The 27,876-nt window shown below is 38.9% G+C and overlaps 1 protein-coding gene across 3 annotated transcripts in view; it reads left to right on the top strand.

The window, feature by feature from the left end:
* INTS2 (integrator complex subunit 2) overlaps nt 1-27,876 on the top strand; it is a 72,052-nt gene that overhangs the window by 30,201 nt on the left and 13,975 nt on the right. For all 3 annotated transcript variants that reach the window (XM_006167216.3, XM_006167217.3, XM_006167218.3), the window contains exons 12-19: nt 1,385-1,453; nt 2,560-2,694; nt 5,233-5,409; nt 8,525-8,633; nt 13,608-13,712; nt 17,088-17,252; nt 18,778-18,979; nt 23,901-24,026. In XM_006167216.3, coding sequence (XP_006167278.1) covers nt 1,385-1,453; nt 2,560-2,694; nt 5,233-5,409; nt 8,525-8,633; nt 13,608-13,712; nt 17,088-17,252; nt 18,778-18,979; nt 23,901-24,026 — 1,088 coding nt within the window. The remainder of the gene's footprint in view (nt 1-1,384; nt 1,454-2,559; nt 2,695-5,232; nt 5,410-8,524; nt 8,634-13,607; nt 13,713-17,087; nt 17,253-18,777; nt 18,980-23,900; nt 24,027-27,876) is intronic.

Below are 27,876 nucleotides of genomic sequence, written 5' to 3'. Positions count from 1 at the left end.
GCAGTCAGCTATTTGAGAATGCAGCACCTTACCCATCATGTCACCTGCTTGCCTCAGACAAAGATGCATTTCAAAAACATTTATTTATAAGAATAATAGATATTTAATGCAGAAAGCTTGGAAAGCACAGAGGAAAGGAAAGTATCTTACAATTATATCATTCAGAGATAACTATATTAGTGTTAATGTTCTAGTGTCTTTCTTCAAAATAAATGTATATTTTATAATTAAAAAACCTTACTAATAGGGACCAGCTGATGGTGTAGTGGTTATGTTGCTGGGCTCCCACATGGGCAACTGTGGTTTGAGTCCAAGATCCCAAGAGGAGAATGGAAGAGAAGGGATTGTGGCATGGGCATCCCCCTTCGGGGGTGATTTCTTACTTTTTCTCTCTCACTGTCTCTGTCTGTCCAATGAGCACACACTCCTTAAGGCAAAAACCTCTTAAAAAAATAAAAGTAGAGAAAAACAGTATGTTGCAGTTAATTTTTCTTAGTTTCTTTTTTTTTTTCTGTTAACTTTGCCATATTCTCATTAAAACTTAGGCTTATTATTTTTTATGTAGTACATTATATACTTCCTTTGTGGTTTGGATTTTGCTGTTATGCTTAAAAATATTTTTCCTTCATCAGGTTTAAATCAGTGGTCACATATATTTTCTTCTAGGTTTTTGTGACTTTATGTTTTGCTTAAATCTTTAATTCATTAGGAGCTTATTTTGTCGTATGGTACCATGTGTGCAAAAAGAAATGTGTGTGTGTATTCCTCCTGTCATCACAGAATGGTAGCTATTCTAGCTCCATTTATTGGCTAATTCTTTCTCCTCAGTAATTTAAAATGCCCATAGTATTTACTAAAGACTTCTTACATTGGTTCTGTTTCTGAGGGAAGACACACTTTACTGTGGGATTTGAGGAACCACAGCTGGAGTAGAGTACCTGAACTTTTGATCACCGATATTAAATATCATAGCCATTTAAAAAATATCATAGCCATTATATAAAATGGCTATGATATTGGGAACCAGCAGTTAGCGTAATGGCTATGTCGCTGGACTCCCACGTAGTCGACCGCGGTTCACGTCCCAGACCCAGTGGCTTAAAACTCACACCGGGCGCGTGTGCATGCATGCCCAAGATCCCGAGAGGAGAATGGAGGAGAAGGGATTGTGGCGTGACCATCCCCCCCAGGGAGTGATTTCTCACTTTCTGTCTCTCTGTCTCTGTCTGTCTGGTGAGTGCACACGCCCGATAGCGAAAAATCTCCCCCCCCCCAAAAAAAAATAATGGCTATGATACTTAATATCAGAGTATACTTCATCAGAGTATATTGTGTTTTGTATGTTATATTTTCTCATGATGTTGGCTTCTTTTGCTTATTTTAGATTGTAATTAAGCCAAGCTCCTTGAGCAGGATGAAGACTATCTTCACACAGGAAATTTTTACTGAGCAGGTACTTCTTTTTATTCTTAGGTACTTAACTTTGCATTCTTTTGGTAGAAAACATGTTTATCTCACTTTAAGAGAATAATATCTTTTTCTGTTCCCTTTCTGTTTCGTTTCTTTTCTTTTTCTTTTTTTTGGAGAGGTTTTCGCTATAGGGCGCGTGCACTCACCAGACAGACAGAGACATAGAGACAGAAAGCGAGAAATCATGTCCCAGGGTGGATGGTCACACTGCAATCCCTTCTCCTCCTTTCTTCTCTCTAGATCTTGGGCATGCACACACACAGGCCCGGTGTGAGTTTAAGCTACCAGGTCCAGGACTTGAACCGCAGTTGACTACATGGGAGTCCAGCGACATAGCCATTATGTCATCTGCTGGTCCCTCCTTTCAGTTTTTAATGCTGATTTATTTTATCTTTGAAACTTGTACAAATAATTTATGTAAAGTATCTTTTAAAGCTATTCGTTACATTAAAAAGCATGTTTTAAATTTATATATTGTTGAAGACTATTGTTTAAGTCCCAGTCTGGGACCGGTTTGGGTCTGGGACTTGAACTACATGGCTGGCCATAAGGGATGCAGCCACCTTAGCCACCCCTCCCACCACCTGGCCCTATATATATATATATATTTTTTTTTTAATTTATTTATTTTGAGAGAGATAGACAGGTATCCCTGACAGGGACTTGCCAGACTGTGATCCTCCCTGCAGCCTCTCAGCCAGCCAGGATCATGACCACACATGGGCATGTGTGGTGTGTTCAGGTCTACCTGTTTAGGCCTCCATGTGACTCTAATGTCATGTAATGGTGTCCTACTGTCTGCACCACCATAGCTGGGCTCAGATTTTATATTTTTTAACCTTTATCACACCACCGTGTACTTATCTATGTTTAAAAACAAATAAAAAATGAGAGAACTTCACAAGTCCCAAAAGGTATGCTTTTTCATCAGTCAAAAGAATTAAGATGTGTAATAATTGATTCTCTTCATTCTTTTCTAAGGATTACCCTTGTATTAAGCATTAATGGATCACCCACTAATCCTCCATCTTTTAAAAATAATTTTACATTGACTCTATCATATGTGTTAAAACTATTTTTCTCTTTTAGGTTGTCACAGCTCATGCAGTTCGGGTACCTGTCACCAGCAACCTGAGTGCCAACATTACTGGGTTTTTGCCTATTCATTGTATTTACCAGCTTCTCAGGAGTCGTTCCTTTACCAAACACAAAGTGTCAATAAAAGTATGACCTTACATTTTTACTTTTTATTTCAAAGTACAACCTAGATTAATGCTTTATCCCCAAATAGTTCTGTTTAGTTTGCAGGCCTTTAATGTGAGTTTGGGGTATGAAATGTGTGGTATTTAGCTAAGTTACAGGTCATATGGATATAGTATTAAGGAACCAAACTTCAGATTTTTTTGGAAAGAATTATTTAATTTTATTTATATTGTTATTATATTTTAATTTGACCAGAGAGACAGAGAAAGAGAGGAGAGTGAGAAAACAGGCCATCTAGGACTTGAACCGTGATTGGCCGTATGGGAGTCCAGTGCCTCAACCACCACGCCACCTGCTGGCCCCACTTCAAAGTTTTAAAAACATGATGTTGTTATACATTATTCAAAATGTATAATATTACTAACTGGTTCAAATTCTCAATCATAGCATATATCTAGTCATTAAACCTTAGTGAAAAATTGCTGTTTTCTAAATTTTGCTTTTGTTCACCAAATTGTGAAAATTGCTAGTCACTATTTGAGATTTGTCCCAAGGATACCTACCATCTAACTTATACATAATTTAACTTGTTTTACTTAGTTATAGTTGACTATATCAAACAGTTCAAAAGTCCTCTAAATTACAGGCTGAAAGTTAAAAGAGTAAAGAAATCAACTTGAATATTTTGTAGAGACTGTTTTATTTATGAAAACTGAACAATATGTGACATATATCACTTTTACTTGTCATTGCTTTTTATAATTTAGTGAAATTATTTTCCAGCTAAATTGTATCTCCTGCTTCTTTACCTTTTTAGTGGATAAAATAGTTAAAATTTAGAGTCCAGAGGCACTCCCATCATTTCTGCATGTTCTCCATTAAAGATAGTTAATAGTCCCCTATTAAGTATTTATTAAAAACACTTTCTTTTAAATATTTTTAGGTTTTTGCCATAGGGCACATGTGCTCGCTGGAAAGAGACAGTGAGAGGAAAGTGAGAAATCACACTCCGGGGGAGTGGCCATGCTGCAGTGCCTTCTGTGTTCCCCTCCTGGGATTTTAGGGATGCACACATATGCGCCCACCATGATTTTTCAAGTCACCAGTCTGGAACTTAAACCGTTGTTGGCCATGTGGGAGTCCTGCACCTTAACCACCATGCCACCTGCTGGCCCCTGAAAACCACTTTCTCTCTCTCAGAGTTTTCTCAGATTCCTCTCTGCTGTGAGGTCTTCTAGAACAACACACATCATACTCTAAATACAGATATGGTAGGGGCATAAAGTCCTTATTCCACGATTTTCTAAAAGAATTATTTATTTATTTATTTAATTCTATTTGTTATTATTTTTCAATTTGGCCAGATAAAGACAGAGAGAGAGAGAGAAAGTAAGTCGCCAGGTCTGAGACTCAAACCATGACCCACCATGTGGGACTCCAGTGCTTTTAACCACCACACCACCTGCCAGCCCCCCTTATTCCACTATTTAAAAACTTGATTACACACAAAACCAAGCTTCTTTTCATTTTAGGTTTATCTTGAATTGGATGATATTCTTTTTTTTTGGAGAGATTTTCACTATAGGGTGCATGCGCTCGCCAGACAGACAGAGACATAGAGACAGAAAGTGAGAAATCACCCCCCAGGAGGGATGGTCACGTCACAATTCCTTCTCCTCGATTCTACTCCTCAGGATCTTGGGCACGCATGCACATGTGCCCGGTGTGAGTTTTAAGCCACCACGGCCGGGTCTGGGACACGAACCACGGTCGACTACGTGGGAGTCCAGCGACATAGCCATTATGCCAACTGCTGGTTCCCTTGGATGATATTCTTGATTCAGAAACAATTATATATAATTATATATATAAAATCATAAATTATAGTAAAATTATAATTATAGTTAAATTAAAATATAATAATGATAATAATTATATAATTATGTTCTTTTTTTTGTTTTCAAGAGAGATATTTGCTATAGGGCACATGCGCTCACCAGAGAGACATAAGGTGAGAAATGATCCCCCAGAGGAAATGTCCATGCCGCAGTCCCTTCTCTATTTTCCTTTCAGGATTTTGGGCATGTACATACACGTGCCTGGTGTGAATTTCAAGCCGCTGGATCCAGGACTTGAACTGCAGTTGCTTATGTGGGAGTCCATTATGTCATTTGCTGGTCTCAGGGTAGTTCATATTTTAAAATCAAAGGCAAATGTGAAACTAGATATAACATATTTGGAACTTCCAAAAGTTAATTACAATCTTAACTGATTCATAAATCATATAAGACTGAATGTACTTTAAAAAATTTTTTTAACGTATTCTTTAAATTTATTTATTTTTTAAAAAATTTGCTATAGGGCACATGCACTCATGAGAGAGAGAGATTGGGAAAGTGAGAAAGCAAGCCACGAAAGCCACCAGGTCTGGGACTCAAACCATGCTTGACCTTAACCATCATGCCACCTGCTGGCCCCAAGACTGAAGGTGCTTTTATAATTTCATTTGCTTTTTCTTATTGCCATAATTGATTTGATACGTATAACCTTCTTTTTCAGGACTGGATTTATAGACAGCTGTGTGAGACCTCTACTCCCCTCCATCCTCAGTTACTCCCTCTGATTGATGTGTACATAAATTCTATCCTTACTCCTGCCTCCAAATCTAATCCAGAAGCCACAAATCAGCCAGTCACAGAACAGGAGATACTCAATATTTTTCAAGGAGTCATTGGGGTAAATAGTGGTTCTTTTATATTTGCTAACTTATTTTTCTTTTATCCTGACTTGTTTCTTGTAATTTTTTTTCTATCAGAGGACTTCTAGGTGGTTTTAAATTTTATATGGGATGAAATTTCATTAGATCACCTATAAAAATTTTAAAACAGTATTTGTTCCAAGTGGTTTGTTAAATAAGCATTAAAACATTTTTTGGGGGTGCCAGCAGGTGGCGTGGTGGTTAAGGTCGCCGGACTTCCACATGGCTGACCACAGTTCAAGTCCTGGTCCTGGCAGCTTGCTGTCTCACTTTCCCTCTTTCTCTCTCCAGCTCACTCTCTCTCTGAGCAAATTGAAATAAGTAAATAAATAAATGAAGTTAAAATAAAATAACTTTTTTCTATAAAAAAATTTTTTAAGAGAGATTTTTGCAATAGGGTATTTGTGCTCACCAGAGATATAGAGACAGAGACAGAAAGTGAGAAATCACTCCCCAGGGGGATGACCATGCCGCAGTCTGTTCTTCATTCTCCTCTTGGGATTTTGGGTACGCATTCGCATGTGCCTGGCCTGAGTTTCAAGCCTTTGGGTCTGGGACTCAAATTGTGGTTGGAGTGCAGCGATGTGACCATTACGTCATCTGCTGGTCCCATATAGGCACTTAAACAAAAAAATCGTCAGAAGGTATGTGTACTTGCTAGAGAGAGAAGAAAGCACCCTCCCTGCCCATGGGGCCTTGTCATGCTGCAATCCCTTCTCCATTTCTCTATTCTTTCAGGATTTTGGGCATACACACACACATGTGCCTGGCATATTATTTCAAGCTGCCAGGATTGGGATTTGAACTATGATTGGCTATGTTGGATCTGGCTCTCTTAACTACTAGGTTACACGGCTGATCCATGTAGGCAGTATTTTTTATTTTATTTTTTTTTAAATTAGCTTTAAGACATGTGCACTGACTGGAAAGAGACAGAAAGTGAGAAAACACCTCCCAGGGGAGATGGCCATGATGTAATTCCTTCTCCTCTATTTTCTTCAGATTTTGGGCATCCACACACATGTGTCCAGAATTTCTCAAGCCACTGGGTCTGGGACTTGAACTGCACAGTCAGCCATGTGGGATCCAGCACCATAACTACCATGCTACTGGCTGACCCAGGCACTTTTAATTTAAAAATGTATATATATTGTTAATTGCTAGGTGTCTTATGTGCTCACTAGAGGAAGATAGAGATGGAGAAAGTACCTTTCAGTTGGGTGTGGTCATACCACAGTCCCTTCGTCTTTATTTCTCCTTTCTTTTAGGATTAGGACATGCATGCACACATTCTTAGCATGTTTTTTTAAGTTGCTGAGGCTGGGATTCCAACTGTATTTGGCCTTGTTTGATCCAGATTCTTTAATCACTAGGTTGCTCTTGAGAAATTCTTTAGAGGCTTCATTTTTTTTTTTTTTTAATTACTCAGCCTTCCTTTTTTTTGTGGAGAGGTTTTTGGTATGGGGCACGTGCGCTTGCCTGAGAGGCAGAGAGAGAGAAAGTGAGAAATCACCCCCCAGGGGGGATGGCCACGCCACAATCCCTTCTCCTCCATTCTCCTCTCAGGATCTTGGGCACACACGCACATGTGCCCTGCGTGAGTTTAAGTCGCCAGGTCCAGGACTCTAACTGCGGTTGACTACGTGAGAGTCCAGCAACGTAGCCATTATGCCATCTGCTAGTCCCCATTTTTTTTTTTTAAATGAATTATTTATTTAATTTTATGTATTCATTCATTTATTTTAATTTGACCAGAGAGAGAGACAGAGGAAAAGTGAGAAATCAAGTCACCAGGTCTGGGACTTGAACCATAGTCGGCCTTATGGAAGTGTCCAGCGCCTTAACCACCACACCATCTTCTTGTCCCTAGAGGCTTCATTTTTTTTTTTAAAGTAACTATTTATTTAATTTTATTTATTCATTCATTTATTTTAATTTGACCAGAGAGAGACAGAGCGAGAGAAAGAGTGAGAAAGCAAGCCACCAGGTCTAGGACTTGAACCGTGGTCGGCTGTGTGGGAATGTCCAGCGCCTTAACCACCATGCCACCTGCTGGTCCCGAGACTTCATTTTAAAGTCTGAAGGGTGCCCTGGAGATTTGTGTTTTTCACAAAGGACTGTCAAATTCTTTATGAAGAATTTGATGACAATCTTTTTTCCCTTTATTGTTAGAAGTGAAAAACAATTGTATTTTTTTGGTAAATATAATTAAACATACAGTATGTTCTTTTTGTTGTTGGTTTTGATTTTGGTATAGGTTGTGTGCGCTTGCCAGAGACAGACAGGCAGAGGACGAGAGAGGAGGTGATAAATCACTCCCCATAGGGGATGATTATGCTGAATTCTCTTCTTCTCCATTCTCCTCTTGGGATTTTGGGCATGCATGCACATGTACTCATGTGATTTTGAAACTGCCAGGTCTGGGACTTGAGCCTGCAGTCAGCCATATGGGATCCAGCCTCCTTAACCTTCACCCTACCTGCTGGCCCTAGTAGTTACTTTCTTCATGATAATTTTAGGTAGTACTTGAGACTTCTGTAAGTCTTTCAGAAGTATCCTGATGGGATTGCTCTTGCATATGAACTGCAGACTTTTATTTTGTTGTATCTGTTTTTCTTTTTTTTTCTTTTGAGATTTGCTATAGGGTTTGTGCACTCCCCAGAGAGACAGAGAGTCAGAAAGTGAGAAATCACCCTGCAGAGCTATGGTCCTACTGCAGTCCCTTCTATTCCAATCTCCTTTTGGGATTTTGGGTATGCATGCACACATGCCTGGCGTGAGTTTTAAGCTGCTGGGTCTGGGACTCATACAATGGTTGATCACGTGGTAGTCCAGCAACTTAACCACTATGCCACCTGCTGGCCCCTTTTTGTTGTATCTTAAAGACTACTTAACCATATTGCCTCCTGTTTCCTACCCCATTTCAAATCTTATTTAAACTTTGAGTTTAATGCAGTAGAGGCAATATTTCTCCTGTTTTATCTGAACTTGGGTGCAACAACACAGAATTGTCTGAATTGATGCTTTTACAATGAGAAAGAAAGCACTCAAGGAATTGAACAGTTTCAAAGTGTTCATCATATTACTTCCTAGGGTGACAATATCCGCCTTAATCAGCGTTTCAGTATCACAGCCCAGCTTTTGGTGCTCTACTATATACTGTCCTATGAGGAAGCTCTCCTAGCAAACACGAAGACTTTAGGTAAGTGTGGAGTGGTTCTAATGATAGTTCATTTTATTTGGTCGTTTTATTGCTTTCCAAGCTATTGTATGATCAAATAAGGTCAAATATCTAACAAAACTCAGTATCATTTTGTAATTTTTTAACCATGCATAAATCATGCATGCCATCCCTTATGACTCAGTTCTTTTATTCTTTTTTTTTTTTTGGCGAGATTTTCGCGTAAGTTTTTTTTTGGAGAGATTTTCGCTATAGGGCGCGTGCACTCACCAGACAGACAGAGAGAGACAGAGAGTGTGCGCTCGCCAGACAGACAGAGAGAGAGACAAAAAGTGAGAAATCACGCCCCGGGGGGATGGTCATGCCGCAATCCCTTCTCCTCCATTCTCCTCTTGGGATCCTGGGCACGCACGCATACGCACCCGGCGTGAGTTTTAAGCCACCAGGTCCGGGACATGAACCGCGGTCGACTACGTGGGAGTCCAGTGACATAGCCATTACGCTAACTGCCAGTTCCCTCAGTTCTTCTTTTAGCATGCTAAATTAATAGGTAACTGAATTATCTGTATCTTAACAATTTTACCAAACTTACTCACTAGTATAGATTAAGAAATAAACTTGAAGGAACTGTAACTAAATGTCATTTTTGCCTTATCTTTCTTTTATTGCCTTTCCTTAGGATAGATTCTGAGGTTTAAAACTACTGAGTTAGGGGCCAGCAGGTGGCATGGTGGTTAAGGGTGCTGGACTCTGACATGGCAGACTGTGGTTTGAGTCCTGGACCTGGCAAATTGCTTTCTCATTTTTCTTCTCTTTCTCTCTCTCTCTCTTGCTCACTTGCTGTCCCTCTCTGCTCAAATTAAAAATAGATAAGTAAATAAATAAAGTTAAATAAAATAATTCTTTAAAAATAAAAACTACTGATTTAAGTAAAGTGTGAAAAATGTAAGATTTTAAAAATGAAATGCCACATTTGCCTTGTAGGTGTTATGCCAGTATAAACTCACATATTTATATAAGATAAGCATGATAATTTCTCCATGTTTTAACAATATTAAGAATTATTTGCTTATGGTTCTTATTTATTTATTTAATAATTTGGCTGTGGGCACACATGCTTGACAGAGAGAGAGGGAAGGGGAGAAAGTGCCCCACAACATAGCGTGGTAATGCCATAATCCTGTCTCCTCCATGTCTTTCATCCTGCAAGGATCTGGGACATGCATGCAAACATGCTCCACTTGCTTTTTTTTTTTTTTTTAAATTATTTATTTAATTTTATTTATTTATTCATTCATTTTCATTTGATCAGAGAAAGACACACAGAGAGGAGGAACGTGAGAAAGCAAGCCACCAGGTCTGGGACTCAAACCATGTTCGGCCATGTGGGAGTATCCAGCGCCTTAACCACCATGCCACCTGCTGGCCCCAGCTCCACTTGTTTTTTAAGCTGCCAGGACTGGGATTGCAACCATGGTTGGGTATGTGGGTGCTGTGATATTTCCTCTAAAATCCCTCTAAAATAATTTTTAAAAAGTCCTGATTTATTGGGACCAGCAGTCCTAATTTATTGGGAACAGCAGTTGGTGTAATGGCTATGTTGCTGGACTCCCATGTAGTTGACTATGGTTCGAGTCCCAGACCCGGTGGCTTAAACTCATGCTGGGTGCATGTGTGTGCATGCCCAAGGTCCTGAGAGGAGAATGAAGGAGAAGGGATTGTGGCGTGGGCATCCCCCCTGGGGGGTGATTTCTCGCTTTCTGTCTCTGTCTCTGGCGAGTTCACACGCCTTGTAGCTAAAACCTCTCCAAGAAAAAAAAAATGGTTTTTAGACCAAAATGCCACAAAAACAATAAAAGAGAATGTAAATAGTATTTAGAATGTATGTTCAGTTTTCCTGAGGATTAGATTATTTTTATTTATTGATTGGGTGAATGCGTTGTGTGTGAGTGTGATGTTTTAGATTCTTGCCATGTTGAGATCCTCTGCCTCTGTCTTCTATGTGGCTAGGATTACCACTGCCCCTGGTTTTTCTCAGGATAGGCTGAGACTTGGATCTGGGCCTTCCATTTGTACTTTTGTGGCTAGGCCTGCTGAGAATGAGGTTAAATATTTGATTTGAACCTTTGAATACCATACATTAGAAGAAATTTGCAAATGTGATTGCTTTTATTACTTAAGAATCTTCAAAAAGTTCAAGAAAAATATATATTAAGATAAAGTTTAGCATAATTGCAAAACTTTTTGTACAAATATAAACTTATAATTTCATGTTTCCATAAACTTTTTGTCCTCTTCTATATATAAGACCAATGATTTTCTCATAAGCCTTTCATAATTATAGTTTAGTCTTTTACTGAAGGATTAATGATATCCCTTATGTTGTATTTCACAGAGAGGTTAAAGGGAAACAATTGCTTTAGGTGAGGATTTATGGGGTGCTAATTCTTTGATGGAATCCTTAAAATGTATGTAGGATTTTATCTTCAGTTTCATAGGTCCAGAAACTTAAATATTGGTACTTAAGCTGAATTTAGGACTCCAGATCTTACTAATACTAATTGACATTTGAGTGCTTGTTATCTGATGAGACACTATTGAAAAGCTTAATAGATATTCACTCATGTAAATCCTCATAACAATTCTATGAGATAGGTTATTGTTATCTTTATTTTACAGGGAAAAAGATTGAGGCACAGGGAGGTTCAAAAACTTCCCTAAGTAGTAAGTGTTGAAACCAGTATTTGACTGTCACTGAAACCTCAATCTTTTATTTTAGCTGTCTTCTAACAGACACATTCTTACTCAATTAATAAAAGATAGGGATGGAAAACAAGGATGTTAATTTATGAATTTAGGGGGAATAGATCTAATTAAGAGGTATGTGGTCTATGGTCCAGCAGGTGGTGTGGTGGTTGAGGAGGTGGATCCCACATGGCTAACTCTGCAATTTGAGTCCTGGACCTGACGACCTGAAAAACACATCAGGCATGTGTGTGTATGTGTGCCCAAAATCCCAAGAGGAAAATGAAGGAAAAGGGATTACAGAGTAGCCATTCCCTCTAGGGAGTGATTTCTTACTTTTCTTTTCTCTCTTTCTCTCTTTGGTGAGTGCATATGCCCTATGGCAAAAACCTAAAAAAAAAAAAAAAAAAAGTGATTCTTAACCTATACTTCTTGTCCTCAATCCAAAAAAATAGGTTGGCACCAACCCTGTGGCCTAGTGGTGAAGAGAACTGGATCATACATGGCTACCACATTTCAAATTCTAGTCCCACTTGCTTGAAAAAAATGCAAAGTACATGTATGTGCGTGCCAAAAAAAATCCTGACGACATGGAGAGGTGGAGAATAGACTGTGGTGTGATCATGTCCCATTGGGAGGGGCTTTTTTCTTCCTCTCTGGGAGCACATGTGTCTAGTAGCAATTAAAAAATAAAAACCAACCAGGGAACCAGCAGTTAGCGCAATGGCTATGTCGCTGGACTCCCACGTAGTCGACCGCGGTTCGTGTCCCAGACCCAGTGGCTTAAAACTCACGCCGGGCGCGTGTGCGTGCGTGCCCAAGATCCCGAGAGGAGAATGGAGAAGGGATTGCGGCGTGACCATCCCCTCTGGGGGGTGATTTCTCGCTTTCTCTCTCTATGTCTCTCTCTGTCTGTCTGGCAAGCGCACGCGCCCTATAGCAAACATCTCTCAAAATAAATAAATAAATAAAATCCAACCATATACAAATTGTTGAGCTTTACTGTTTGTGGTATTGAATGTACTTTTTCATAGTACATACACTTTGAGATTCTTCTATATTTCAGTGTACTTCAGAATGAGATTAAAGTACCAGGCATATTAAAAACCATTACTTGGTGTGATCTAGGAACTCACTAAATGTTTGGAATGTGGTCAAACTTGTGTTTAAATAGGAGTACGATGGCTGTAGGATGAAGGATGGATTAAAATTAGAGACAGGTTATAAGTAGGCCAGAGTAGATCTTTAAACTGTGAGTAAACACTGAATTAGGGTAGCAGAAAACAAAAACTAGCTGGACTTTTTGGATGCCAGATAGTGGTATAGCAGGAAAAACACAGTGTTCTATGGGGCTGGCCATGTGAGAAAATTCTGGAATTAGAGTTCAGAGACCTCCCTGAATATGCCACGCATGTGCATGCCCATGGTACTAGCTGACTAAAGAAAGGGGGAGGACCATGGCATCAAGACCCTTTTGGGTTGTTGTCTCCTTTTGTTTCTGTTTCTCTTGGTCACAGAAGAAATTAATAATAAAAAAATGGACTTGTTAGAAAAAAGAATGGGTACAGCTCACCAGAGGTGGAAATGGTGAGAGAAAGAAGTCAAGTTCTTGTTGACTAATTTCCTTTAAGAAGACAAAGGGGGCCGGCAGGTGGTGTGGTGGTTAAGGGTCTGGACTCCCACATGGCTGGCTGTAGTTTGAGTCCCAGGTCTGGTAGTTTGCTTTCTCACTTTTCCTCTCTTTCTTTCTCTGTCTCTCTCATGAGTGCATGTGCCCTGTAGCAAAATTAAAAAGAAAGTAATACTAATAAATAAAATTAAAGGTAGAATCCTTTAAAAAAAAGTTATCGCTATCATATATTAAATTAAGTATTCTCTTTATAAATTACATTAGAATCATGACACTCTGTGCCATGTGTTCATCATTATATTTTTGTGTTTTATCTTCCTATTTAGATTTGGGAAAGTCTTGGCTCATCAGTTCTTTTAATGTAGGGGCCTTTGCACGTGGTTTTTCTCACCTATTAACATTTTTTCACCCTACTAGCTTTAATTCCTGGGCACTGTTTAGTTCTTGCTTTTCCTGTATATCTACTATTTTGGTAGTGATTTTTCATCTTTTATCTGCTGTATTCACAGATTAAGTGAATTAAAAGTCATTTTACATTATTTTTGTTCCCATTTGGGTTAAAGATTAAGATTTGTGTTGTTTTAATATTTTATGTATTTTATGCTTTTTATCTTTGACAGCTGCCATGCAAAGAAAGCCCAAATCCTATTCTTCTTCTTTAATGGATCAAATTCCTATCAAATTCCTTATTCGGCAGGCTCAAGGGCTACAGCAGGAGTTGGGAGGTATATGTTTTATTTGCCTTTTTCTGCTTAAGTTTATTGTAAAACACGTCACTGTTTATATTATAAAAGGTAATAGGTGCTCACTGTAAACATTTCAAACAATTCAGGAGTGAAATTTCCCTTTGCTTTCCTCACTAAATCCATTGTCTCACTATCTATATATCACCTTTCCCCCAGAAACTCCAGTTATTTTCAGTTTGGTATGTATTTGTAGACATTTTTCTCTCTATAGGTAGAATGTATGAGATGGCAGATATTAAATTAATTTTGACCTATAAAAATAGCAGTTTTGAGACCAGGAGTTGGTGTAATGGCTATGTTGCTAGACTCCCTTGTAGTCGACTGCAGTTTGAGTCCCGGACCCAGTGGCTTAAACTCATGCCAGGCACGTGTGCATGTGTACCCAAGATCCTGAGAGGAAAAATAGGGATAAGTGATTGTGGTGTGGCCATCCCCCTGGGGGGGTGATTTCTCACTTTCCGTCTCTTTCTGGTGAGTGCACGTGCGCTATAGCAAAAACCTCTCCAAAAAAAAAAGCAGCTTGGTTGGATCTAAATAAGTACACAAGTTAAAAAAAAACAAAAAACAAAAAAACAACCTATGGATGGTATTATATGTTGCCTTTTCTGAGACTCACTTTTTTTTTCCCCTTGGAGTTTAGCTATTTTTTCATATCAGTACATGTAGACCTAGCTTATTATTTTAATTATTTCATAATCCTTAGTATACTGTAATATTTTTACTATCTGTAACAGTAAAATAATTTTTACTATAAATACTGTCAGATAGAATTATAGTATTTTTTTTTTGAAGCCATAGTAGATTTTTTTCTTAAATACCACATATAATGTTGGAGTGTGGGTTGCTTTCTGTTTCAATGAAGTTGGAATTTTCTTTTTCTTTCTAATGATTGGTTTCAAGGAAATACATGAGCCTTTACTGGTCATATTTAATGAGGTATCTGCATTTATTTACTTTTATCTCTAATCTATTTTTATTTATTTATTTTTTGCTATAAGGCGTGTGTGCTTGCCAGACAGACACAGAGAGACAGAAAGCAAGAAATCACCTCCCCAGGGGGGACGGCCATGCCGCAATCCCTTCTCCTCCATTCTCCTCTCAGGATCATGGGCACGAATGCACACGCACCTGGTGTGAGTTTAAGTCACTGGGTCCAGGAGTTGAACCGTGGTCAACTACATGGGAGTCCAGCGACATAGCCATTACACGAACTGCTGGTCCCCTCTAATCTATTTTCAAAGAAATGATCTTGGCAGCCTTTGGCAATTAACATGTTTTATTGAAAAGATTATGAAATGTGAATTAATTTGCATTATTGTAAGCAGTCTCTTGTGACTGGGATAGTTTTAACTACTGTACATATATTAACTCTTTGGATTTGAACTTTTTTTTTTTTTTTTTTTTTGCAGAGGTTCTTGCTATAGGGTTCATGCACTTGCCGGAAAGACAGAGAGAGACAAAGAGACAGAAAGCAAGAAATCTTCCCCTGGGGGGATGGCCACGCTGCAATCCCTTCTCTATTCTCCTCTCAGGATCTTGGGCATGCACACACATGCGCCTGGCGTGAGTTTAAGCCACCAGGTCTGGGACTTGAACCACGGTTGACTACATAGGAGTCCAGTGACATAGCCATTACGCCAACTGCTGGTTCCTGTTAAGATTCTTTTCAAACATAGAAACATTAATTTTAAGCTATTTTTTGAGATGAAACAGATATTATCCCCACTGGGATCAAGCAATGGTTTAACTGGTTACCCAAGTGGATGATTAAATCTAAAGAACTTTGAGTACTACTGCTGTTATCACTGTTACTTTATTTTTTTGGCAGGTTTTTGCTATAGGGTGCATATGCTCTCCAGAAAGACAGAGAGAGACCGAGACACAGAAAGCGAGAAATCACGATGGCCACGCCGCAATCCCTTCTCCTCCATTCTTCTCTCAGGATCTTGAGCACGCTTGCACACGTGCCTGGCGTGAGTTTAAGCCACGCGGTCTGGGACTCAAACCTCAGTGGACTACATAGGAGTCCAGCGACATAGCCATTACACTAATTGCTGGTCCCATCACTGTATTACTCTTAGGACTCTGATGACAATAATAACTATAGTGTAGTAGCAATATTATGAAGTACTTATGTGCCAAGCACTTAGCATATTGACACTTAATGTAACTAAATAGGTATTGTTATGGTATCATTGTCTGTTTTCCCATCATTATTACACAATAATAAATAGTTATGAATAGTCAAATTTGCACATAATACGCTATCAGCGGAATATGCTTTTGACTTTGACAGCTTGTTAGAAACAAGACTTCGATTTAGTAAAAGGGAGATTTCCTATTCCTTTCAATCTTCCTTAACCTTTCTCGAAGGTAGGTGATATCCTATTGTGTATATCATCAGTACTACTTCTATTGGCTGACATACTTAGCTCTGTGACTTTGGGATCATTAATAATTTTCCTTAGCGACATGACCAGCAGGTGGCATAGTGGCTAAGGCACTGCACACTCCCACATGGCCGACCACGGTTTGAGTCCTGGACCTGGTGACTTGCTTTCTCACTTTCTCTCTCTCTCTCTGTTTCTCTCTGGTCAAATTAAAATAAATGAATAAATAAATAAAATTAAATAAATAATTTAAAAAAATAATTTTTCTTACAATAGAATGGAGACATTATTGCTTACTTTGTAGGAATGAAATGAGGAAATGTGTGTAAGGTACCTGAGACTTTTTAGGCCCTCAAAGTAGGCAACTTTAATTTTACCCTTCTTTAGCAATGATTCTCAGTGGAGGAAAGGGTATGTACTTTATAAAGTCTATCAGAATTTCTAAATGGGGCTTTTTTCAAACTGTTTTTAATCTTTCTCAAATGAAAATTCTTTTTTCTTCTCTCTGCTCAACTCTCAAATCACTGCTATATCAAATGACGTTTCCTAGTGAGATGCTGTTATATTGGGACTGTGGTATTCAATTTTGATAAAAGAAAGCTTGAGAACTTTTGATTTAAGTAGTAGTTGCCAGTTTATTGTGCTTCAGATTATTTGGGAATCTGTTTAAGCATATTCCCTGGCTTGAACTACTGTACAGAAATTCTTCAACTGTGGGATGTATATGAAAGAAGTTCAGACTCCTGGGACTCCATTCTAGAGCTTCTGATTTAGTCATCTGGGATGGCATCCATTATTCTGCACATAAAACAAGCTTTCCTATGCAAGTGGTGCTCTAATCACACTTGGGAGAACACTGCCTTAGAGTCAGACCTTCTTTTCTTGTGGGCTGCTGGTGTGAGACGTAATAAACTTCTGGTATTTGTGAGTGGAACGTCCAACTGACTTTCTGTTCATTTTCAAGGGTTACATTCAGCTTTACTACGTCTCCTTGCAACTAATTACCCACATTTATGTATTGTGGATGACTGGATCTGTGAAGAAGAAATCACGGGGACTGACGCCCTGTTAAGGCGAATGCTTCTGACTAATAATGCCAAAAACCACTCTCCTAAACAACTCCAAGAAGGTATAGTAAATTAATACTCCTTTTTCCCCTTTAGTAGTATGAGGAGATGCTAGGCTAACTGACATCTTAATAATCATGCAGAATTTTCTTGGGGATATACAGTGTTGTAAATGTATTTTAAGTAATTATCTTTGAGAATGAAGAGTTTGAATCATTTTTTTGGACATGGAGTATCTTGTATTTATTAGTGTTTATGTTACTATCACTAAAAGGTGGTGTGGTTTTAGGAAGGTCTTATACTAGTTAGAAATAAGTGCAGTAGAATAGGGCAACATACTTGTTGTTCATAGATAATATTCTAAATCAGCACTGTTAGTAAAAATACAGTATGAGCCACATATACAAATCTTATTTTTAAGTTTATTTATTTATTTTTTTCTATGAGAGGGAAATAGGCACCCACAATGGGGTCTTCACGCCACAATCTATACCCAGCTTCAGCCAGTGGCGATTATAAGCACACGTGTGCCCAGCAGGTACAGGGAGGCCCTGGGACATTTACCTGGGACCTTCCCATGTGGGTTTAGTTGCATTACTATTACATCATCACCTGGCCCCACAAGTATAAACTTTCTAGTAGCTACATTTTAAAAAATCAAAAGAAACAGATTAAATTATTTTTAATAGTTATTTTTATTTTAACCAAATAGATACAATATTATTTCATCATGTAATCAATAAATAATTATTAATGAAATATTTTACTCCCTCCACTAAGTCTTCCCAATCTGGTGTGTATTTTATGAACGTAAGCATACCTCAGTTTCAACGAGGTACTTTTCAGGTGCTCAGTAGCCAGATGCAATTAGTGACTACTCTATTAGAGACCACAATTTTAGATTTTTTTTAGTATCACCAATCTGACAGGCGCTTACATTGTATAAAAGAGGCCATCTAGAGAAAGTATCAAAATGTTTGGACCTTTCAAATGAATGTTAACTACCAAAAGCAGTGCTTTGATATATTTTACTATTTCAGTTCAATTTTTACAGTTAGTCTGAATCATCAGGAAAATGAGATGAGTCTTCAGGTTATTGTATGAGTTAAAAAATGAGACAATTTTTGTTCTTTAGGACATAATAACTGCAATTCTGAGTATTTTTTTTTTTTAAAGATTTTTGCCAAAGGGGTATGTATGCATGCCAGAGAGAAAAAGAGAGAGAAAGTGAGAACTCACCTCAAAGGGGGTTGGCCATACCATAATCCCTTCTCTTCCATTCATCTCTCAGGATTTTGGGCATGCACACATATGTGCTGGCATGATTTTTAAGTCACCAGGTCTGGGACTTGAACCACAGTTGGCCATGTGGGAGTCGAGTTCCTTAACTACCATGCCACCGCATTCCATGAGTTTTTAAGGCCTTATTTTAAATTTAGTCAAGACTGTAGCTAGGATTGGAAGTTTATATTTTTGTGAATCATCATTTTCTTGATTTATTTGGACTGTGGTCTCAGATGGTTTTATTATTTCCTGCTTGGTAAACTTTATAGAATTTAGATTATGACTGCTGAGTTTTCTTTTCAGCATTTTTGGCTGTCCCAGTAAGTCACACACAAGTGATGCAGATTATAGAACACCTGACTCTACTCTCTGCCAGTGAACTTATACCATATGCAGAAGTATTAACATCCAATATGAACCAGCTGTTGAATTCAGGGGTTCCACGGAGAATTCTTCAAACTGTCAACAAACTATGGATGGTTCTTAATACAGTGATGCCTAGAAGGTAAATTTAGTTTATAACATGTAATAAAGAAATGTATAGCAGTGATAATATGCAACCACCTAAACTAAATTATTGAAAAAAAAGTTCACAAGACCCTTTATATCATTATTTGTTGAGTATGTAACAGTCTTTCTCTTTCTTTCAAATGTTTTTTTCATGAGAGACAGAGAGTTAGGGACCCTTGACAGGGTCTTGAAAAGCAAAGATGTTCCCTCAGCCTTCCAACCAGCCAGGGGCCCAGGTGCACCTGTAGAAGTACTCAGTGTACCAGGTCATACTGGATCCGAACTCCAGGTGTTCCCATGTGCTGCTAATGTAGTGTAGTGATGCCCTGTCACTTGTGCCACTGTAGCTAGCCTTCATCTCCTTTCTGAAGACTACTAATTTTTTAAAAATAATTTTGTATTTAATTATATTCATTCATTCATTCATTCATTCATTCATTCAATTTTATTTTTAATTTGACCAGAGCGAGACATGGAAAGAGAGAGAGAGAGAAAGTGAGAAAGCAAGCCACCAGGTCTGAGACTCGAAGTGTAGTTGGCTCTATGGGAGTGTCCAGCTTCTTAACCACCACACCACCTGCTGGTCCCTGTGAAGACTACTAATTTAAGAGTTGTTATAACTTTAAACTTTCTGTTAAGAAATAGAAACTTAAAAATATTGTTATACTCAACTAAATTGGCCTAAGCAGGCCTTTATGTTTGGGTGATAAATTAGGCAAAAGGCAGTTTCCATATGTACTGAACTATAGCCTAGTTGATGTACAAGCAAGTTGTAACCTAACCTAAGCATGTACCTGGCAACTTGGTATCTGAGCCGCAGCCAATCACAGCAGCTAAGCTTCAGTCTGTCATAGGCTGCCACTGATCAGCATGTGACCACATAAGGTAAATGCCAACTACAGCCAATCTAGGTGGTTTTGCATGTTACTTCCTTTTCTCTGACTTTAAATAAAACCTGCACATTTGTGGGGTGGAATGTTATGAACACTTTGGTCAGGAAGCTGCCCAGTTCTAGAACCCATTGCTCAATTAAATGTCGCTAATTTAACTGATTTTAGATTTTTCTTTTCTTTCTTTTTTTAAAAAATTATTTTACTTATCTTTATTTGTTGTTATTATTTTCCAATTTGACCAGAGAGAGACAGAAGGAGAGAAGGAAAGTGAGAAAGCAAGCCACCAGGTTAAAGACCCAAACTGCAGCTGGCCATATGGGAATCCAGTGCCCTTAAGCACCACACCACCTGCCACTCCCCCTCCTTTTTTTATTTTTTAGAATTATTTATTTAATTTTATTTGTTAATTTGACCAGAGACAGAGAACGGGAAAGCGAGAAAACAAGCTATCAGGTCTGGGACTTGAACCGCAGTTGGCCTTATGGGAATCTAGCATGCACCTTTAACCACCACGCCACCTGCTGGCCCCTCTTTTCTTTTTTTTTAAGAGAGATTTTTGCGTTAGGGCATGTACACTCACGGGAGAGACAGAAAGAGAGAAATCCCCACCCCCCCCCCGGGGGGATGACCATGCTGCAATCCCTTTTCCTCCATTCTCCTTTCAGAATTTTGGGCATATACGCACTCATGCCTGGCATGAGTTTCAAGCCACCTGGTCTGGGACTTGAACCATGGTCAGCTATGTGGGAGTTCAGCGACGTAACCCTTACACCATTTGCTGGTCCCAGATTTTTCTTTCTAATAGTATGCATTTCCAGTTTGACAAAGTGTTTTAAAAAATTGGTTCTCCTGTATAGTCATTTGTAGCTAAATGTGATTTAAATCAGTATGGCATCTTGTATCATTACAATGGTTCCAAATTTTGCACATTAAAGTCATCTGGAGAATATTTGGGCCAACAGGTAGCATAGTGTTTGCAGCACTGGACTCTCACATGGCTACTGCAGTTGGAGTCCTGAACCTGGCAACTTGAAAATCATGCTGGGTGTGTGTGCATGTGTGCCCCAAATCCCAGGAGAATGGAGGAGAAGGGATGGTGGCGTGGCCATCTCCTCTCGGGGTTGATTTCTCACTTTCCCTCTCACTGTCTCTCTTTCTCTCTCTGGCAAACGATGTCCCTATGGCAAAAACCGTTATAAAAAAAAATAAAAGGAAGATCACCTGGAGAATTAAAATAATTTCTTTACAAGAAGTAGAGTGAGGAACCAAAAAGGTGAGAAAAAGGGGAAGGAAGAGAGACAGAGAGAGGCATTTTGACAAGGTTTTGCTGTGTTGTGCTCTTGCCCTAGCTTCCCAATTTGGTGGAATTAATAGTTGAATGCAGCTATGCCCCATACATTCAGGTTGGCCTGGGAGCCTAACTGTGCCTCCAGTGCTGCTTCCAACCTTCCAGATGGTAGCACCTGTGTGCCAATGTGGCTGGGCCTCATCTGGAAAACTTTTAAAACACCTGAACCACAGATTGTATCCCAGGCCAATTAAATGAGAATGTCCATGGGTGGGAGTTGGGCATCCATAGTTTTATTTTTAAAATTCCCTAGGTGATTCCAGTGTGCAACAGAGTGGAGAACAATGGACTACTAGTTTTGCTTTAGTCAGTTGGTCTCTGTTGGTCAATAGATTTTATTAGTGACATGTTGGTCCGCTCTAAAAATATAGAATGATGGTCCCAACTTTTCTAGGATTTTGATTCAGTAGATCTGGAGTGGAGTCTGGAAATATTTATTCTTTTTAAATTTAACTTTTGCTTATGTTAAATTTATGTCAAATTAATAAATGTGCATAAATTGTGTATAAATTCTGCCCACACACTTCTTTGACTCTAGTTCCCCAGAAACAACTATTTTTACCTTTTATCTTTCTGTTCCGCCATTGACATCTCCTCAGTATATCTCAACAATACACTTGTAACTATGATTTCCTCATTTTCCAATTTAGAAAATATCTGTTGACTTTTTTTTTTTTTTTTTTTGGTGAGGTTTTTGCTGTAGGGCACGTGCGCTCACCAGAAAGGCAGAGAGAGACAGAAAGTGAGAAATCATCCCCCAGGGGGATGACCACACTGCAATCCCTTCTCCTCCATTCTCCTCTTGGGATCTTGGGCACACATGCCCAGCATGAGTTTAAGCCACCGACTTTGGGACTCAAACCTAGTCTATTTCATGGGAGTCCAGCAACGTAGCCATTATGCCAATTGCTAGTCCCAAGTTTCTCACTTTTCAAAGTAAAAGTTTTATTTAAATGTCTGATGATCCTTAGTTGTCCACATATTTACGAGCATGACATTCTGTGTTTAAGGTGGAGTTGCTGGACTTCTAGGTTTTACCAAATGATCAAGTACACTCCATATTGGCATTTCTCTTAGAAGTTTTGATGTGTAGTCGGTTCAGTAACCACTTTTGCCATCTTTTAATGTCTAATCTCAAAGTGCGATCTCACAGGACCAGCAGTTAGCATAATGGCTATGTCACTGAATTCCCATAGAGTCGACTGTGGTTTGAGTCCCAGACCCGGTGGCTTAAACTCATGCTGGGCATGTGTACGTGTGTGCCCAAGATCCTGAGAGGATAATGGAGGAGAAGGGATTGTGGTGTGGCCATCTCCCCTGGGGGTGATTTCTTGCCTTCTGTCTCTGTGTTTCTCTCTTTCTCTTTGGTGAGTGCATGTGCCCTATAGCGAAAACCTCTTTCAAAAAAAAAAAAAAAGGTGCGATCTTGCATTGAGACTTTATGATGACAAACATATAATAACTTATATTTTGGAGGCCAGATACAGCTTTGAAGTGTTTTGGTTTTTTTTTTTTTTTTTGGTAATATTTCATTTACAGGTATTATAGTATTCTTGTTATACAGATGAGGACAGTTCAGAGAGGCTCAATGACTTACAGAGTCATATAACAACTATGGTGTAAATGAGGTTTAATTTGCATCTTAATTTTATGTGCCATGATTGTTCTGCTCCCACCTTGAGGAATTTTGCAAGCTTGCACGTAGGTGTGTACAGTGTTTTTAGGTAGTCTCACTATTTGGCAATTCTTCTGCCTCAGTCTCTTTAGTCATTGAGACTACAGATGCATGCCCCCTCACCCAGCTTTTTAGCGTAAAGTAAGAATTGAACCCAGGCCTCCCAAGTGGGCTCTACCAGCTGAGCAGCAGCATTCTACACCTGCTAGCTGTGTCACAACTATGAAGATTTTTGAGGCTACTTTGTGCTTACTATTTTATCTTTATTAATTTTAGAGACATAGGATTAGGTTAGATGTCTATAGTTATTTATGTTTTAAAGTTCATTCACATCTGTCTTCTAAATTTTTTTCCTCAATATACCTTTTTTTTTTTTTTAAGAGGTTTTTGCTATAGGGTGCGTGCGCTCGCCAGACAGACAGAGAGAGACAGAGAGATAGAAAGCGAGAAATCACCCCCCAGGGGGGATGGCCATGCTGCAATCCCTTCTCCTCCATTCTCCTCTCGGGATCTTGGGCACGCACGCACATGCGCCCGGCGTGAGTTTAAGCCACCGGGTCTGGGACTCGAACCGTGGTCGACTACGTGGGAGTCCAGCGACATAGCCATTACGCTAACTGCTGGTTCCCTCAATATGACTTTCTTTTTTTTTTGGAGAGGTTTTTGCTTTAGGGTGTGTGCGCTTGCCAGATAGACAGAGACAGACAGACAGAAAGTGAGAAATCACCCCCCCAGGGGGGATGGTCACGCCGCACAATCCCTTCTCCTCCATTCTCCTCTCGGGATCTTGGGTGGGCACGCACACACATGTGCCCAGTATGAGTTTTAAGCCACCGGGTCCAGGACGCAAACTGCGGTCGACTATGTGGGAGTCCAGCAACGTAGCCATTTCGCTAACTGCTGGTCCCCCCCTCAATATGACTTTCTGAGAAAGTGTTAGATGGCTACCAAATTCAGTTATAATAAAGCTGATTTGAATATGAAATTATTTTCTCATCAGGCTATGGGTAATGACAGTTAATGCACTTCAACCTTCAATAAAGTTTGTGCGACAACAAAAATATACTCAGAATGATTTGATGATAGATCCTCTCATTGTCCTAAGGTGTGATCAGAGGGTTCACAGGTAAGTGTTATTTGATTTTTATTTTCATTATAGAATTATACTTGGAAAGTTAAAAAAAAATAAGTCAGTCTAAATTTATATTGTACTGTTCTTGCAGATAGTATGACCTCTTTTTTTTTTGCTTTTTCTTTTTAGTTCTGTATGCTATGAACTATATATTCATTTTAATATTTTAAAAGAATTATTTACTTTTATTTATCATTATTATTTTTTAATGAATAATTTAAATTTCATTTTATTTATAATTATTATTTTTTTTATTTGATGAGAGAGAGACAGAGAGAAAGGAAGAGTGAGAAAGCAAGCCACCAACTCCAGGACTTGAACCATGGTCAGCCATGTGGGAGTCCAGCACATTAACTAACATGCACCTGCTGGCTCCATATTGTTATTTTTAAAATTTGCTACAGGGCACATGTACTTACTAGAGGGAGAGACAGAAAGAGAAAGCCACCTTAACCACCAGGCCACCTGCTGGTTCCTATTTTAATATTTAATATGTGAATTAATATGAGAAATGTCATTCTTGGTTTTTGGCAACTATTAGTAGTAAGTGGTTCTTCTCTCTCTGACAATTAAGACCAGTGAAGAATAACACTATTTCTGCTAGCATGTTGAAAAGTACATTCATTGTCAGGCTATGGCCTGGTGGTTCAAGTGGCCGGATCCCACATGACTGACCACATAGTTTAAGTCCAGGACCTGGCAGCTTGAAAAATAATGTCGGATATATGTGTGTGCATGCCCCAAATCTCAAAAACAAGGACAAACTGAGTAGAAAGAAGGGATTGTGTGTGACCATGCCCCATGGGGGGGCGCTTTTTTCTCTTTCCTTCTCTCTGTATCTCTCCAGCAAGTGCATGCATCCTGTGGGGGGAAAAAGTTAGAAAAAAAAAATCCTTAATAAAAACTAGTTCATTGGGGACCAGCAGTTAGCGTAATGGTTATGTTGCTGGACTCCCATGTAGTTGACCGCGGTTTGAGTCCCAGACCCGGTGGCTTAAAATCACGCCGGGCATGCATGTGTGTGTGAGTGTATGTGCCCAAGATCCCAAGAGGAGAATGGAGAAGGGATTGTGGTGTGGCTAACCCTCTGGGGGTGATTTCTCGCTTTCTGTCTCTCTGTCTCTCTCTGTCTTTCTGACGAGCGCACACGTCCTATAGCAAAAACCTCTCCAAAAAAAAGAAAAAAAAAAAAAAATTTTTTTTGCAAAACGCGTGCGAAAAAAAAAAAAAAAAAAAAAAAAACTGGTTCATTGTAGGGCCAGATGTGGCATAGTGGTTAAGGTAGCTGAATCATGTGAGAATATGGCCAAGAGTGTGTTTTGAGTCCTGGAGCCAATAGCTTGAAAAACATGCTGGCTGAATGTGCATATGTGCCCAATATCTGAGAGAAGAATGGAGAAGGGATTGCGGTATGACCATTCCCCCGACGTTTGATTTCTCACTCTCCCTGTCTCTTTCTCTTTCTCTGTTCCTCTCTGGTGAGTGCATGCACCCTATGGCAAATGCATGCACCCTATGGCCAAACTAAAATAAACAAAAACAAAAACTGGTTCATTGTAAACTATTACATGAATTGATATTGTTGGCATTCCCATAACAATGTTTTATTTTTTAAATTTTTATTTACTATTGCCTTTTTTTTTTTTTTTTTTAAGAGAGATTTTTGCTATAGGGCATATGCACTCACTAGAAGACAGATAGAGGAGTGGAGTCCCTCTTCTCCCCCAATGGGGGACAGCCATGCCACAGTCCCTTCTCCATTCTCCTCTTGGGATTTTGGGCACATACATTCATACCTGGAGTGATTTTCAAGTCACCAGGTCTGGGACTCAGGCAGCACCTTAGCCACTATACCATCTGCTTGGCCCTAGCAATGTTAGTTATTAAGTCCCTATCTGGCTCTAATTCCTTGGCAGTTGTTGAACTTAAGCGATTGCTTTGAAGTGGCTTCACCTCAAAAGGCAGAATTTAATTGTTTTAAATTATTAACATTTGATTTCCAGTTAGGAAAAATAATATCAAAGTATGTAATTTGAATGGCCTGCCTGTAAAGTTATTATCATGTGCATGTTGAAATAGTACAGGTATATCAAATTAGATAACATGGTCATAAGCAGGTCAATGTTATATTTAATGAATGCTGGAAATAGTTCAGGAAAGACATAGAGGAGGTAGGACCCAAAAAGTATTTTAAAGGATGGATATATGGTTTGGATAAAAATATAATATAATTGGAGGTTAGGGAGTAAAGGAAGCTATTTTGAGATTAAGAATGGTGTGAGCAAAAGTGTAGAAGTTAGGAGAAAAAGGCTTGGAGTCAAGAGTTAATTTTTTTAAAAAGAATTATTTCATTTAACTTTATTTACGTATTTATTTATTTATATTTGACCAGAGAGGGACAGAGCGATAGAGAGAAAGAGAGAAAGCAAGCCACCAGGTCTAGGACTCAAACCGTGGTTGGCCATGTGCCCTTAACCACCAGACCTACCTGTCAGCTCCAAGAGTTAATTAAAAAAAAAAATTATTTTTATTTTATTTATTCATTCTTTTTTTTTTTTTTTAAATTTGACCAGAGAGAGACAGAGAGTGAGAGTGAGAGAGAGAGGAAGTGAGAAAGCAAGCCACCAGATTCAGGACTTGAACCCTGGTCGGCCCTGTGGGAGTGTCCAGTGCCCCAACCACCATGCCACCTTTTGGTTCCACTAAGAGTTAAATTTTAAGAAGAGCATATTTTACAATGAGAAGGTTAAGTTGGAGATAAGACTATGGAGAATTTTGAATGTTAGGTTGTTAACGTAGGTAAAGAAGCTTTATATTAGTTGGGTTAGAGGATTGTAAAACTGTAATAAGGAAGCCTATGTAAAATACATTTAAAGTATGTATCTGTTATCAGCCATGAAGATCACATTCTTAAATGACTCAACCTACAAAATCAGCCAGCTATTGTTTGTTAAGGTCAAAGTTTTATAGGGATCCAGTTGCCTTAAACACCATGCCACCAACTGGCCCTTGATATTCTTATATTAATTGACTACAAAATATTGAATTTATACTTATACTTGGCTTAATCCACTGTTGAGTATTTTATTTCCAATTTTTGTGGTTATCAGTAATGTTGTGGTGACTCTTCTGTGTGCGTTTTCCATGATGAGTATTTTCATAGCACAGATTTTTGTTTTTGTCTTCTTAAAAAATATTCGTGGGGGTCAGAAGGTATCATGGTGGTTAAAACACTGGACTCCCACATAGCTGACTATGGTTTAAGTCCCAGACCTATGATTTCCTCACTTTCCCTTTTTTCCTCCCTGTTTCTCTTTGGTGAGCATGTGTGTCTTGTAGCAAATTAAAAAAAATAATAATAATGATAAATAAAATTTAATAAATAATTCTTTTTTAAAACAAATTATTTGATTTAATTTAATTTTATTTATTCATTCATTTTTTAATATTCATTCATTTCTTTTAATTTGGCCAGAGAGAGACACAGAGAGAGACAGAGAGAGAGGGAGAGTGAGGAAGCAAGCCACCAGGTCCAGGACTTAAACCGTGGTCAGCCATGTGGGAGTATCTAGCACCTTAACTACCATGCCACTTGCTAGTCCCAATAAATAATTCTTTTAAAAAATTACTTTTTGCTGGGACCAGCAGTTAGTGTAATGGCTATGTCTCTGAACTCCCATGTAGTTGACTGCAGTTTCAGTCCTGGACCTGTTGGCTTAAACTCATGCTGGGCGCGTGGGTGTATGTGAACAAGATCCTGAGAGGATAATGGAGGAGAAGGGATTGCAGCGTGGCCTGGGTGGTGATTTCTCGCTTTCTGTCTCTCTTTGTCTTTCTGGCGAGT

Source organism: Tupaia chinensis, unplaced genomic scaffold (genome assembly GCF_000334495.1).
Source record: "Tupaia chinensis unplaced genomic scaffold, TupChi_1.0 Scaffold144642_1, whole genome shotgun sequence".
In the NCBI taxonomy this organism is placed as follows: Eukaryota; Metazoa; Chordata; class Mammalia; order Scandentia; family Tupaiidae; genus Tupaia; species Tupaia belangeri.
This window is presented reverse-complemented; position numbering and strand designations above follow the sequence as displayed.